Here is a 13,469-nt window from a genome sequence, read left to right on the forward strand (position 1 = left end):
GTATGCATCAATCACTTTACTAACTGGATACCACTTGTATGATGCCTGATATGTTTTGCTGTTTGTAATCCAGCCAGTCATTAACTTTCATAACCAGTCAGGTAGCTGAGACTTTAATGCCTGGTATACATCATATTTTTTTTAACCAATTCAACAAACCAACATGTTATAAAGACCACAGAGAAGGATAAATAGAAGGACTGCACTGATTGTGTGGACTTATGACTAGGTAAGACAGCAATAGAACACTTTAACAAATGTTTAATGTTTACAAAGGAGAAACTGTATGTTTTTCTTTAATGCTAACTCGATTTGAAATCTTGACCCTGTTGCTTAGAAGGTGAATTAGAGACCTTTAATTATTTCAGTTTTTCTGCTGTTAATGAAATGGTGTCATTAGCGAGGCTTGTCAGCTACACTTACGAGCAAAGAAATGATTTGACAGTGCTTTTGAAACCTAATCCTTTCGGGAGAAACAGCCCCAACGTCACTCAAGCACTGCGTATAAAAACCCTTCAAGACAAAGAGGACAGCTGGCAATGCTCTCAAGGAACGCTGCCTGAAACATTCATAGTTCGAGAGAAGAGTGCTACCCCTGTGATTAATCAATGCAGTTATGTTTTCTTCTCTTTCTGCTTGTGAAATGAGTTAAAAAAAAAAAAGCAGAGATGGCTCGTTATTCTATGAACGCTTGCTGTTAGCAGACCTGCATGCTGCATGTTTCTCTCTATCAGCATCTAAAAGCAGCAAGCCTCAATGTCACCGAAACGCAGCTCTGCTGCAAGGCTGAATTATCACTCATCCATCCTAGCAAAAACGTGTAAGGCAAGGTTACAGACCGGCCTCTATCGCTGTCCCTGCGATGACACAACAGCAGCCCTGTCAGTCAGCCACTCCTTTTCCCTCTTCCATTTTTACTACAATTAGAGACTGTTAGAAAATGGAGCAAAACGCTTAATTGCTACCTTTGGTAAGAGTTAATTCAAAACAGATGTTATCAGAGATGCATGAAGCTACCTACTACTGCTGAGAAGACAACTACAGCAAGGGACAAAAACAGTGAGATGTACTGAAGACTTGAAATCAAAAGAAAACAAAATGATACACAAAACAAAGGGAAAATGCTACGGTACAAAAACTGCCTTCTGTCTCTTCGAAACAAGAGCTGCCATGAAGACAATGTATAGTTACCTGCATCCATATCTGCAAAGAATGGAACAGCCAGTAAGGAAAAGAAGGAACCAGAAATTCAGTGTCTCAGAGATGGATTTTAAAAGTTCATAAGGAGAATAAATAAAGAAAAATTTAAAAGTATTTAGCGTACGACACTACTGTAAGGTATTACGATATTTATGATTTCAAACTACAAACGAGGATTATTGCTAAACACTACTTTTCAGGTACTAATTAATATTCTGTGGCATAACAGGAAGTTTCAGGGGTTTCTTTTTTTCCCTCTTTTTAAACCTTCAAATCCAAAGATTTAATATATTAAGCAAGGAAAAAATTACATCTTTAATTTAGCTTGTTACATTTTTTACTTTCCCAAGGCGATGGGCCCAGGTCTGCAGAAATCAAACACCAGATACAGTAACTCTGGCATCTAAGAGCACTACCCAGGGCAGTAAACTCTACTCAGTACAAGGCTACAGTTTCCCATATGGACAAATAACTGATGCAAAAGCATTGAGGGGTACTTAGAGGTTACAAAAAAAGGTAAAATTAACTTATTTCACCTACTTATTTCAGGTTGGAGAACCATAAAGGGATATTCTCAGCGAACAGTGAAAAAAAGCAAACTGGATTCTTAACTGATTCTTTTTGCATGATTAAAAATGAATAAAGATGCAGTCTGGGAAGAAAAAGGATTTGCACATCCACGTACCTTCGGGTGACTCCTCCTGTACATACGTGCCAGTCAGATAGCGGTGCACAAGAGCAGACTTGCCACTAGCTAGGTTTCCTACGATCCCCTGGGGAAAAAAGGAGAAAAGCTCAACTGCAATCAACTCCAAGAAAAAGCAGTATGTTTAAGTAAAATCTTAACGCAGCTTACAACTCAAAGCACAGCATAGAGACACAGCATTATTTAGGTTGGAGAAGACCATCAAACATCATGGAATCCCACCATCAACACGACCTGCCCAGTCCCATCACTAAGCCATACACCCAAGTGCCACATCAAATGTTTTCTAGGCAATGCCTGGCCATCTAATGTAAGGACATCTGAAAGCATATGTGTCCCACCAAAACGACTGCTGCTGCTTTGTCCCTGGCCTGACCATCAGCCACAAGTGCAGTGATACACACAGCAAGGCAGATACAAGCCTGGTCATCCTGCTCTGCGCAGTTGGGGGCAGGTGGGTCTGCAGAATGCATTTCCTTTGTGTTTCAGAAGTGCCTTTTGTTCTTGCTCAGCTATCATCCCCCCACTTATTCACCTCTCCCTACGAAACAGAATTCTGCAGACATCGCACATCCTCAGCTTTTGAGAGAGAAGAAGGGAATTAATTTCCACTTTTAAACAAACCCAGTCCTGCTCTACCCTACTTGTCTATCTTGACCCTAAGCAAAAGTCTGAAGAAGCTCCCTGCAGACAGGACCAACTCTGTTGATCTGCTTGTGGTTGCTCAATACAGGCAGGATGAACAGGTTACACATTAACAACACACAGTCTCTGTTTCACTTTCTTAATCCTAATTGGTGAGAAGCTATCCTCCTCATTAGAAACTGCTTAAACCAACAGGGCGATGTCACCTTAAAATGACCCAATGACAGCCTCAGAGTCTGTAGGTTGGGGAGGGAGCAGCAGAGACCATCATTTATTCTTTACTGCTGTGATCAACCTTCAATTAAGACTAATAAAAGAGTAGTGTGGAGGATGTCCATCACTCTACAGCTGACATGAAAGGTCAGCTCAGATAAAGCAGGAGCTGAGGCAGAGAGCAAGTGGAAGACAATTTTGCATCACTTGTGATAGCACAAGCTTTAAATGTAATGAATGGCACGGGCTACAGTGAAAGAAAAACAACCAAGAATCCCAAAGGATTTCAGAAATAATGGCAAACAAGAGAAACACATGATCTAAGTTGGGGGGTGAGAAAAGGAGAGGGAAGAACCAGATCCCCATTCTGACCTAACACTATAGGAAGCTTCACACTCCGAGCTAGAGAAAAAGAGCTTGAACAGGCAGAAAATGGACTGTGATAAAAAAAAAAGAGGCACAGGAAGAAATGTGGCACAAGAATCCCACCGTAAGTGCAGCTGGTACCAAGGAGCAGCCCCACCAAAATGAAAAGGAATCCACAGCCCTGGATGACGGACATCTGCCTGCTGGGCTTTGAGCTGACTTTGAAGAGCGTTTAAATGAGCAGACTGGATGTTTTTAATTTAATTTACATCTAAGAAATTGCAAGCCATGCAAACGTATGCCAAATGCCTACATCTAAAAAGCAGTGCAAATGCCACCCCTGCAGATGACTAACCCTGCATTCTCAGACGCTGCTTCCGTGGAGCAACGCTCTCTGGGAACGAAGCAGAGTTGCATTCACATGTGGCCATGACAAAGCCTTTTATCAGATCTACCTTCCCCTTCAAGGCTAAGGAGCAACTTATTCCAGCGAATTATACGTTATGTGAACAACTGCAACACTGCCAGCTTTCACTGCTGAAATTCCAAAATAATCCCTGAAACTCTGACTTCATGCATGCACACATGCTAAGAGCATTTTCACTGAAGCTCCCGACTCACAGGCTGGCTTAAATCCAGGCTGTAACAACATTGTTTACCTGGAACATCACTGTTCTGTGTTACAGAGGATCCCCCTCGTCCTAAGATGTACTTTAGAAACCTCATAGAAAAGAAAAAGCAGCCAGTAAACTTTAGTGAAGGAGGCTAACTTCTACAGGGGCACGACTTCATCTGCCTGTAAATCTCATCACATGGAAGGATAAACGCCGACAAGAAAAGGATACAGCTGATACCTCAAAATTCCTAATTATTGGTATGCTCCACATGATCTGCTCCACAAGCAGGTCGGACCTGCAAAGCCTGCAAGATGCCCACGCTTACCTGCTAAAATCAAAGGTTGTGGAAGAGTCTAGAAAGAAGGTCTCTTGATTTAAGCAAATCAAGACTTGGGGTATGAGACAGTATCAGTCTCCTAAGCAACTTAAAGAGCAACACCAAAAACCAAGAAGGAATTAAGCTGCTTGCTAGTTTGTTATTGCTGGTTAGTCTGTCTTCAACAAGTGGCTGACCAGAATATATTCACTGAAGCAGTAGCTTCACTTCTTAGAAGAAGCTGACTTCGTATTCTCAATGCAAGCTTTCCCCTCTCCCTCCCCATTAGCTTTGTATCACAACAGAACAAACCAAAAATGGCAATCAAACCCCAAACCCCATCTCTAAGTCAGTAGATCAGACATACCACTTACATTGCCTCCTCTGCAGATAAACACTCAGGCTAAAGCTCTTGTTGAGTAACACAACTTCTGAAGAACTGGAAATAACACAAATTCTGCATGGTTTTGCTAGGAAAATCACGATAGCAAGGAGTGTTTTGTGTTTTCACTTCAGAGCAAGAAGCTCTAGACCTTTGGAAATGGCATATTGAAGCTACTTCTGACCTGCCCTGTAGCCAGTGTAGCCACAAGGCATCTGTGAATCCATTTGACTGTTAGAGTCACATGAACTCACCTCAGACATCAGAACAAAAACACAGTGGGTTTGGATTTTTTTTCCCCCTAAAGAGGCTGAAGAGACCTGACAGCACTGAGCAGCACAGCCACTCACGCCATGCAGATTGCTACAGCCTGCAGAAAACCCAGGTGCTTACTTTACAGCTCCACAAACAGGATCCAGGAACATCAGCGATGCTCCAGAAATTGACACGTCTCACCCAGCCAGCTAACACACTGCTGACAATAACAGAAGTCTCACAATCAGTTCTGTTGCAGTATTTGGCTAGCAGAAACAAATGTAACACACGAAAGAAATCCAGCCCGATACATATTAGAAGGGGAAGGGGAGACAGGAGGGAGGACCGTTATTCTTTCTGAAAAATATGTTGCAAAATATATCCGCCCGTTCGCTTTTTTGTTCATATTCTTGTGTTATTTTTACGAGCCTTTTTTCCTCAATCCTGCATTTTCCCTGTCCCTCTAGACTCAATTTGTGCTCCCTTTAAACATCCGTAGATCCTGAAGGTATAACCACCTGCTACAGAAATGAAATGTCAGCTCCAATGTAAGGACTGCGCAGACACTGCAGTAAGCAACCTCTCCCAGCAAGCCCCGGACCATCTCTTCCTACAGAGCACAGCCCATTTGAGCAGGGGTTCCTTCTTAAACCAGCAGCGATAAGACTCATCTCCCCATCTGCACTGCTGCACTCAATGCTGATGGGAGCAAACACTTCTCACTTCTCGTACCTCTCTGACATGCCCAGCACAGACACAACACAGTGACAGTGCTGCAGCAGAAGAGAGCAGTCAGGCTTCAATACTGCCTTTTTAATTCCTCTCACACAGACAGGAGCTGATGATTACTCTGGACTCACTACGCAGACCTCCTTCCCAAGGGCAGATTTACAGGAAAGGGAGAGCAGACTTCAGACCTAGTTTGCCCTTTCTGCCGGAGCACAAGTTCACAGCCCCCTTTGGTGCAATTAGCTTCAATAATTTGCTGCAGTATAACCAAATTATCATCTCTGCAATGGTAAGAGTTCTGCTTTTATCAGTATTACACAAACTAAAGCCTCAGACAGCAATCTTGAGGCTCACACATGCTGACCACTGAAAATCAATTCTCTACAGCAGCTGCATAGCAGTTTATTTTCATACGGCTGCTTACACAACGTTGGGACAAGAGACTCAAGATGAAAGCATTCACACAACGCAGCCTTAGGGCACAGTTAGTTCTTGTGATACCAAGACTCTAATGCTCTGAGATTGTTTGCATTCTGTATCATAGCACAGGAACTACAGCTTTGGACTCACCTGCAAGCCACAAGTTTATTTCCAGGTGTTAGGAATTGGCAGGGCCAGGAAGGGGGTGGGATGAACAAAGAAACTCTGTGCAGATCCTGCGCAGCATAAACTAGCTATTACCACCGTGCGCTGGATTCCATCCAACACTTCTCAGTCCTAAATTCTTTTTATTTTCTTCTGCCAGATATTTTAGGAGATAATTGTCTTCTAATAGCAGAGTTTTACGCACCAACCAATTCTCTTCTGCTCACCCTGTGCACCAGTGGAATTAAAACAGGAATGTAACTCCAGGCGGGAGGAAGCTGTTTCCATTGGAATGCCATTGCAAGCTAGGGCATTTGTCATGTTAACTTTAACCTAAGCTTTCTCCATAAGCATTATCATCAATTCCAATTTGGAAAGAGAAATTTGCCATGTGAGAGCTGGACTAATGAAGCATAGCTCCAGCTGTCCATTCTTGAATTGATGTGTTTTTGTCATATTCACTTTGCCACTCGGCAAGCAGATGCTTACGTTGGAGCAGCTCAGGCATTTAAAACAAGACAGGAGTGATTCAAGCACAAACTGATCCAGCCTTAAGACCATCCGAAGCAGATCACAGGTGTCTGTGGTATTACCAACTACAGTATCTGAAATACCATAGCACTTTTTATAGACTGAGAAATTCATCGTATTTAATTAAATCTGGACTTTCATAGGGTAAACATCACAGTGATGTTTGATGTCAACAAGTAGAAGATTTCAGCCTTCATCTCCAGCCTCCGTGTTTACAACTTTAAAAAGGAAATTCGGGAAATTCCCCCAATTTTCTGTGTTCTTTTGCCTTTACTTCCATTTATTTGTGAAACTGCTCAGCCAAAGGAAAAACTATCTTAAGCAGCTATTGAATCATTCTTCACTCTTTTAACTAAAACGTTTTTGATTCCTTAAATGAAAGTCCCAAATATTTCTCTTTTCATTAAGTATAATAAAAAGCTTTGAGAAATATAAGCAAACAAACCACCAGACAGAACATTTATTTTTAAGTTCCTTTAAGACAGGGAGAGAAGGCATTTGGTCCTTGAAGAAACTGTGCAAGCAAGATAAAAGGAGCTTTAGATATCACCTGCTAGCATTCAGTTCGCTCTCTTATAGAAGTGTAAGACCTCCCTGTCCAGAAGATCACACCACAAAGCTGGTGCTAGTAGGCACATAAGTTCAAACAGAAATAAAACACACAAGTGGATCTTTGAAGCATGCTAGCTGAACCAAAAAAACACATTCGCTTTAGAGTTTTATTTTGAAGCAAATACTTCACTGCTTAAAATCACCTTCTATGTTTATGGTAAATTTAATGAACCTCAGAAGACTTTTCACTCCTGCACAGCATTTTCAGAATGGTTTTCAGAGAAAGAAGTAAATACAAAACTCACCACTTTCAGCTCTGGTACGGATCGGCTTAGTGTCCATTCTTGGCTATTTACAAAGGCATCTGTAAAAGCAGAGAAACAGTCACCCAGTCAGTGCAATGACATTTAATGGTCTGCCACCCCAAATTCCACATTAAGGCCTTGGACATTCCAGAGATCACAAGACTGATAGGCCAACACATTGAGTTTGGAGAAATCATACAAAACCTCAAGAATCTGCAACTAAATGTTATGCAGAATGGATGCACTGCCTGCAGCAAGTCCAGCTGTACCACCTCAGTTGGAATGAAGACGACCAGTGCTAACTCCAGTCCTGTGTCACAGAAAGGATCTCCCAGTGTGTACCTAGTCCAGCTGCTTCCCATCCACCATGCTACAAGTTCTCCCCTACAAGGAAAGCCTTGGATGGCTTGTCATGTTCTACATCAACAGCAGCTGAATGAATGATGAATCACCATCAGTGATTAGATTACGACTTGTGGTCATGAGACAAAAGATCGGAAAAGGATCTGAAATATTCACTAAGGACTGCACTAAAGAAGGGCCATCTAGACTTCAACAACGCATGGAGACATTTGCTACAACACTAACTATATCTGTTAGGGCAGAAAGAACTGATTTCTGGTAAATCAGCAAGCGAAGTTCCATCACTGATCCCAAAAGAAAGCCAGCGCTGCACCGCACTGAGGTTCTCACACACAAAAGAGAGGAAGAAGGCTCTTCAACAACCAAAAGTTGTTCTCATTCCGTTCCTTCTGTAAAGGCCCAGACAACTAAAGGCAAAAACATAAACACCTTTCAGTTCGGAATTCAAGCAGCATTATTCTGAAAGATGAGTTAACATTTTCCAAAGCAATGCAAAACTGATTACATTACTGTGTGTCACAGACTACTCCCACCCAGCAGATTAGATTCAACTCTACAGTAATTAAAGAGCACTGAAGAAGTACCAGTGTAACAGATGCAATTCTCGGCGTTACAAGAAACAACAGGTGAAAAGTTATGCCTGCCTACATTATCCATAAGCATGCAAAAGCTTTGAACACAGCTATTTTGGGACTGATACACCAACCTGCAGAAGAAGGCAATTGCATTCTCCCTCTGAATCCAGAACATGGAGTATCTGGAAGCAACTTTCTACCCTAATTGGAATCCTCACTGGTTTAAGAAACCGTGAGTTGCAAGCAAACTTTCCCACTGCTTAAATAGAAGTAATCTCAAAGCAAACTTGTACTTTGCATCACATCTCCGTTGCTCACTATACCCATTACTCTTGCTCAATATGACAAAGATGCATTTGACGTGAACTTGGAAGCTTTCCCCATCTTTAATGCATCACTGCAACAAGATCACTGCAACACGATGCTTGCAGATACTGCTTCAACTATTAAAGCAAGCTTTAATAGTTACTGTTTTATCCTTCATATCATTTATGACAACAAAGCTTCGGTTACGAAAGAAAGAATGCCAATTATTACTAACTATCACAGAATCATTTAAGTTGGAAGGGACCTTTAAAGGTCATCTAGTCCAACTCCCAAGTGCATTTTGGTTAAGCAAACCAAGCGTTTCTGAGTTTAAACACAACGGTTTCAATTATCGGGTTAGCAATGTGTTGAAGCAGCATGACAGGGTGAAAAATGAACAGCACATTGTAGTTATCACCTCATCTTGAACTCAGAATGAGCTATTTGTATCAAGCAGTAGGTGAGCATTCGTCAAACATGATCTCATCTCAGCCTCAGACCAAACTGCAGGCCCAGATGAGGACAGGGTAACAAGGGAACAGAGCTTTGAGAGGCTGGATGGAGAGAAATAAATGCAAGTCTCAAGAGCCATCACAAAACAGCCTACTCCAAAACATTCCTCGCTTTTAAGTAATTTGGTACAGCTGGAATACATATTTACTGCATTGCTTGGAAACTACCACATTAGCATATAAAAAGGCTGTAGGGGGTCAGGCCAAAGATCCAGCTCTGGCAGTATCCTGTTACTGCAGCACAGCCCCAGAGCAGATACTGCAGTAAGAATTACGATATTTAGAAAATAACATGTTGTTCATGCAGGCTGCTGGCAATTTAGCTTGATGACATCCTGAGTCATGTGCGTCCCTCCATGTGTGTCAGGGGAGGTATGTGCCTCGAGTCCTGTTTTCTGGCATACAGAACACAATTTGGAAGCTAGAAACAAGTAAATATTCCTGTCAGGCCAGATGCAACACGGACCTCTCTATAGAGCACACTGTGAGGGCCTGGCACTGCCGCCCAGAGAAGGTGCTGCATCCCTGGAGGCACTCAAGGCCAGGCTGGATGGATGCAGTCAATTTCAGATCTACACACGTAATTTGTCACACCGGTTTCAGAGTCACTCAACATCTAATTCACCTCCACCTTTTAGAACTAAGATTAAATAAAAGTTAAGCTCAGACCACCTCTCTTAAGATATATTCACTGAAGGATGATGTTTGCAGTTTATAAGATAGCCTGACAAACCAGGAGGATCTCTCCTACAAACTATTGTTCATGGACTGCACGGTAACACGGCTCAATAGATTCAAAGGACTTCACATTGGTGTGTTTCTTCCCCTGTGTTTAGCAAGCCAACTTTTTGGCAGGAATGAAGGATGACATGCCTGTTGCCCCTTTCCCCATAGCTGAGTATGCATTCTTACTTTCTCCATTCGTACCCACAAAGTTCACCATTTCACGTGCAAGACTGCAGCAGCTCAGCAAGAAGAACTAGCCAAACCTGTACAACACAAGGGGGTTCTGTGACCTCCAGAATCTCAGGTATCAGAGAAAACCTATCTCAGGCAAATATTATGCCTGTCCTTACAGAGAAAGTGGATTCTGAAATAAATGTCAACAAGCTTTGGCAAAAAGCAGCATTGTATTTTAGCTCCACGTACGATTAGAAAAAGCAAGCAGATCCCCACAACTGCTCCTGCAGAGGCCTGCAAATAAGCCGACCTGTCAAGCTGAGGGGTAGACTCACAAAGCGTGATTTACAGTGGCATTTTTACAAGGAATAATGAATTACAGTTAAAAAAAGAACAAGTCAGGAAGGAGTATCTGGTTTTAGCAAAAAAAAGAGATTAATGTGCCATATTTGTATGAATGCTGATGAACCAAGCTAACGAATTTTCCTCTAGAACAAATGCCTCACAGTAGTGATTTACTCTGAGTTAATCCCCAAACCCATGGAAGTTAAGGTGAAAAGGTCAAATACCTGCAGATAGAACAAGACAAACAAGCCTGAGGTTTTGCTCTTTTTCCCTTCCAAGGGCTATTTGGGGGTGGGGGATTTTTTTAATTTATTTTTTATTTTTTTTTAACTAAGACTAAACTACAGCATGAGAATGAACCATTGGACGCAGCCAACTGCACAACACAGAGCATTTATTGGGTAGTTCACAACCTTATCCTGCTAAATAAAAGCCCACCACCAAATACTGATTTAAGTATACCTGAACAGATTTGCATAATGAACAGAACCACATGTATGAAGTTGATCAAGTGCCTTGTTTGCATTGCTTTCCAACTTGAGAATTGAAGTGAACTCAACCTTCACGTCCAACTACAGGCTATACATACAAAAGGAATGACTTCTGTCAATAATTAATCACAGCTGTATGTCCCCTTCATCAAAAGCTGCATCAGTGATCAAAAGCTTCAAAATGCACGGTGCCAATCAGCTACTTTTAAAACGTGCACCAAGAAGATAACTTATGTTGCAGTTTCTTAGCCAAGCTTTCCTTCCCACATCATAGCCTTCATTTTCCCTTGTTATTCCCTAGCCCACCTTCGAGTATTCCTGCTACATGCAGGTTCTCCGCTCTACTCACACATCACTGTGCTGAAACACAAATTACAGCAATATTCTCAGCTGGTTTGAAGCTTCTATGCAGGAACTCAGCTCCAGCCAGAGGAACCTTCCCTACTAGACCCCAAAACTCAGACCCAGGTGCATGTGCTATTTTGCTTCCCCATTAACACAGCGTTGTAGAGAAACGCTGGGCTCTGATCATGATTCCTGCAAGATTTATGTTCTCCATGGCTTTGTCCAACGGCAGACTTCCAGTCCTGCTTAGAATAACCTTTCAAAAGGAGAAACATCTTTCTGCTTTTAGGGCCACGAATAATCACTAAAAAACCAAAGCACCAGCAAAATCCAGTCTCGGTTTGTTAACTTTACTCCCAAAGCAAGCAGTTTGAATCTTGCATCATCCAATCCTAACTGATGTAAAAACACAAAACGTCCCATTATTTGCAAATGTTTAAGAAGTGCAATTGGGCACAATGAATATTAGGAGACAACAGGATCAACAACTCTGTAGCCCATGATTGAAGGGGCTATAAATGGGGAGATGGCCACATTCAGCACCATGGCTATGAGCAGGCTCCAGAAGGCTGTGGATGAAAGATTCAGCATGAGGGGTTGGGAGACAATTTTCAAGCATTTTATCTATTAGAAGAGATAAAAGAAAACCTCTGAATTATCTTTTTTTTCCTATCAAAATTCTTAGCTCCTTCAGCAGCCATACATCATTGCCTCCCAACACTGATCCGACTCAATACATCCCATGAAGGTGGCAAGGGAAGACAACAAACCACCTCCTGCAGGTGCTTACTCTTCTCCAAGCACCACAGACCTGCAACATACAGCTGCCAATACCAAAATGAGATAAATCTCTTGCACAGCAAGCTGGCCACATTCGCACTTCTGCTGCCTGCTTGCTTTCTTTCAGCATAACAGCATTTCTAATCCACCACACTAATGCCACAGCAGACTTTGGCTCACTGATACCAACCAACCTTGAGCTCTGCAGTCTCGCTGCACAGAAGACAAGTATGGTCCTCAACTACTTCATGTAGTCATCACTCCATTCCAGCAGGGACATGGGGGCCTGGAATGCATGGACCAGATATCACTAAGATTACAGCTCCTACGGCAAACCTGAAGTGATTTCCATTTAGAAAGGGGTCACTGTGTCCTTAAAGAGCAAGAAAAAAGTATGTCAACTGAGGTCAGCCGTTCCCAGCTCAGACCGCCTGTCTTCCTGCTTTAGACATGTAAGAAGGCTCCAGCTCACTGCCTGAACTGCATTACACACAAGAGCTACTTGGCTCTTCCAGGGTAATATCTGAAATAGCTATAAGCTAAAAAAGGGTGGGCTTTTTTCCTCTCCCTTTTTTCTCCCTGCAGACACCATGCTTCCCTAGTACTCCAGTAAGACAAGCTGAGACCAGGGAACTTTCTTCCAGAAGAAGACACACAGCCTCAGGGGTGCAACAGGAAAATAGGATACAGACAGACCTGTTAGCAGCAACTCAAAGCCAAACTTACAAAAGAACCCAAAGGAATTATTTGATACAAGGAAACCTAGGTGAATCCCATTTACTACTAAAGGACACAGTATCAAGACCACAAATAGACCACATTATTAATAACGACAGCTGGAGCTGATTAGATTTATACCACCCTCACCATCCTTGTCAATCCCATTACAGAAATCAACAATGACACATAGGAAATAAACAACAACAAAAGCCAACCAGATCTGCTGATTAATACTTTGGGAAAACCAAATGCCATCGTGATGCCCTGCAGCCTGCCTCCCCAGAACCAGCACAGGAGTCTCTGCCCCATTCCATTCACTGCTCTGCTAACCTTGGTTTGTCCTTTATTATCACTGAAACATCTCACCCTTGACTGGTAATTTAAACCAAAGCCTGAGAAGCTCACAGATTTCTTTTTATCTCATCGAGATGAAAACCTAGTGACAAACCCATCCAAAAGGAGAGCTGAGCGGAGAGCTGGCAGAAGTCTTTACAGTATGACATAAAAAGACTCAAATCTGCAACGATTCTTGGAAAGCTTCTTAATAAGAGTTTCCCTCAGGCTATCCCAAAGCTCCTTTGCTCTCCTTTTAAATTAGGAAAATAAAAAAAAAAAAAGAGGGATTTCTGTGGAAACCCTCAGCAAAAGATCCTTTTCTATTCGAGAAGAACAGGAGCTGCCAAAAAAACAGAGCGAAGCACCGACTGCGTGATGGCCTGATCCTACCCCC

General features: G+C 42.3%; 1 protein-coding gene across 7 annotated transcripts in view; it reads right to left on the reverse strand.

Moving 5' to 3' along the window:
* Positions 1 to 13,469, reverse strand: part of AGAP1 (ArfGAP with GTPase domain, ankyrin repeat and PH domain 1) — a 287,855-nt gene that overhangs the window by 201,319 nt on the left and 73,067 nt on the right. For 4 of the 7 annotated variants that reach the window (XM_042874290.1, XM_042874291.1, XM_042874288.1 and 1 more), the window contains exons 2-4: positions 7,403 to 7,461; positions 1,886 to 1,973; positions 1,192 to 1,203 (exon numbers count right to left, since the gene is read on the reverse strand). In XM_042874290.1, coding sequence (XP_042730224.1) covers positions 1,192 to 1,203; positions 1,886 to 1,973; positions 7,403 to 7,461 — 159 coding nt within the window. The remainder of the gene's footprint in view (positions 1 to 1,191; positions 1,204 to 1,885; positions 1,974 to 7,402; positions 7,462 to 13,469) is intronic. The other 3 variants (XM_042874292.1, XM_042874293.1, XM_042874289.1) reach the window with 1 other exon arrangement.

This window comes from Lagopus leucura, unplaced genomic scaffold (assembly GCF_019238085.1).
Source record: "Lagopus leucura isolate 7727_CA_CO unplaced genomic scaffold, USGS_WTPT01 Super-Scaffold_100012, whole genome shotgun sequence".
NCBI lineage: Eukaryota > Metazoa > Chordata > Aves > Galliformes > Phasianidae > Lagopus > Lagopus leucura.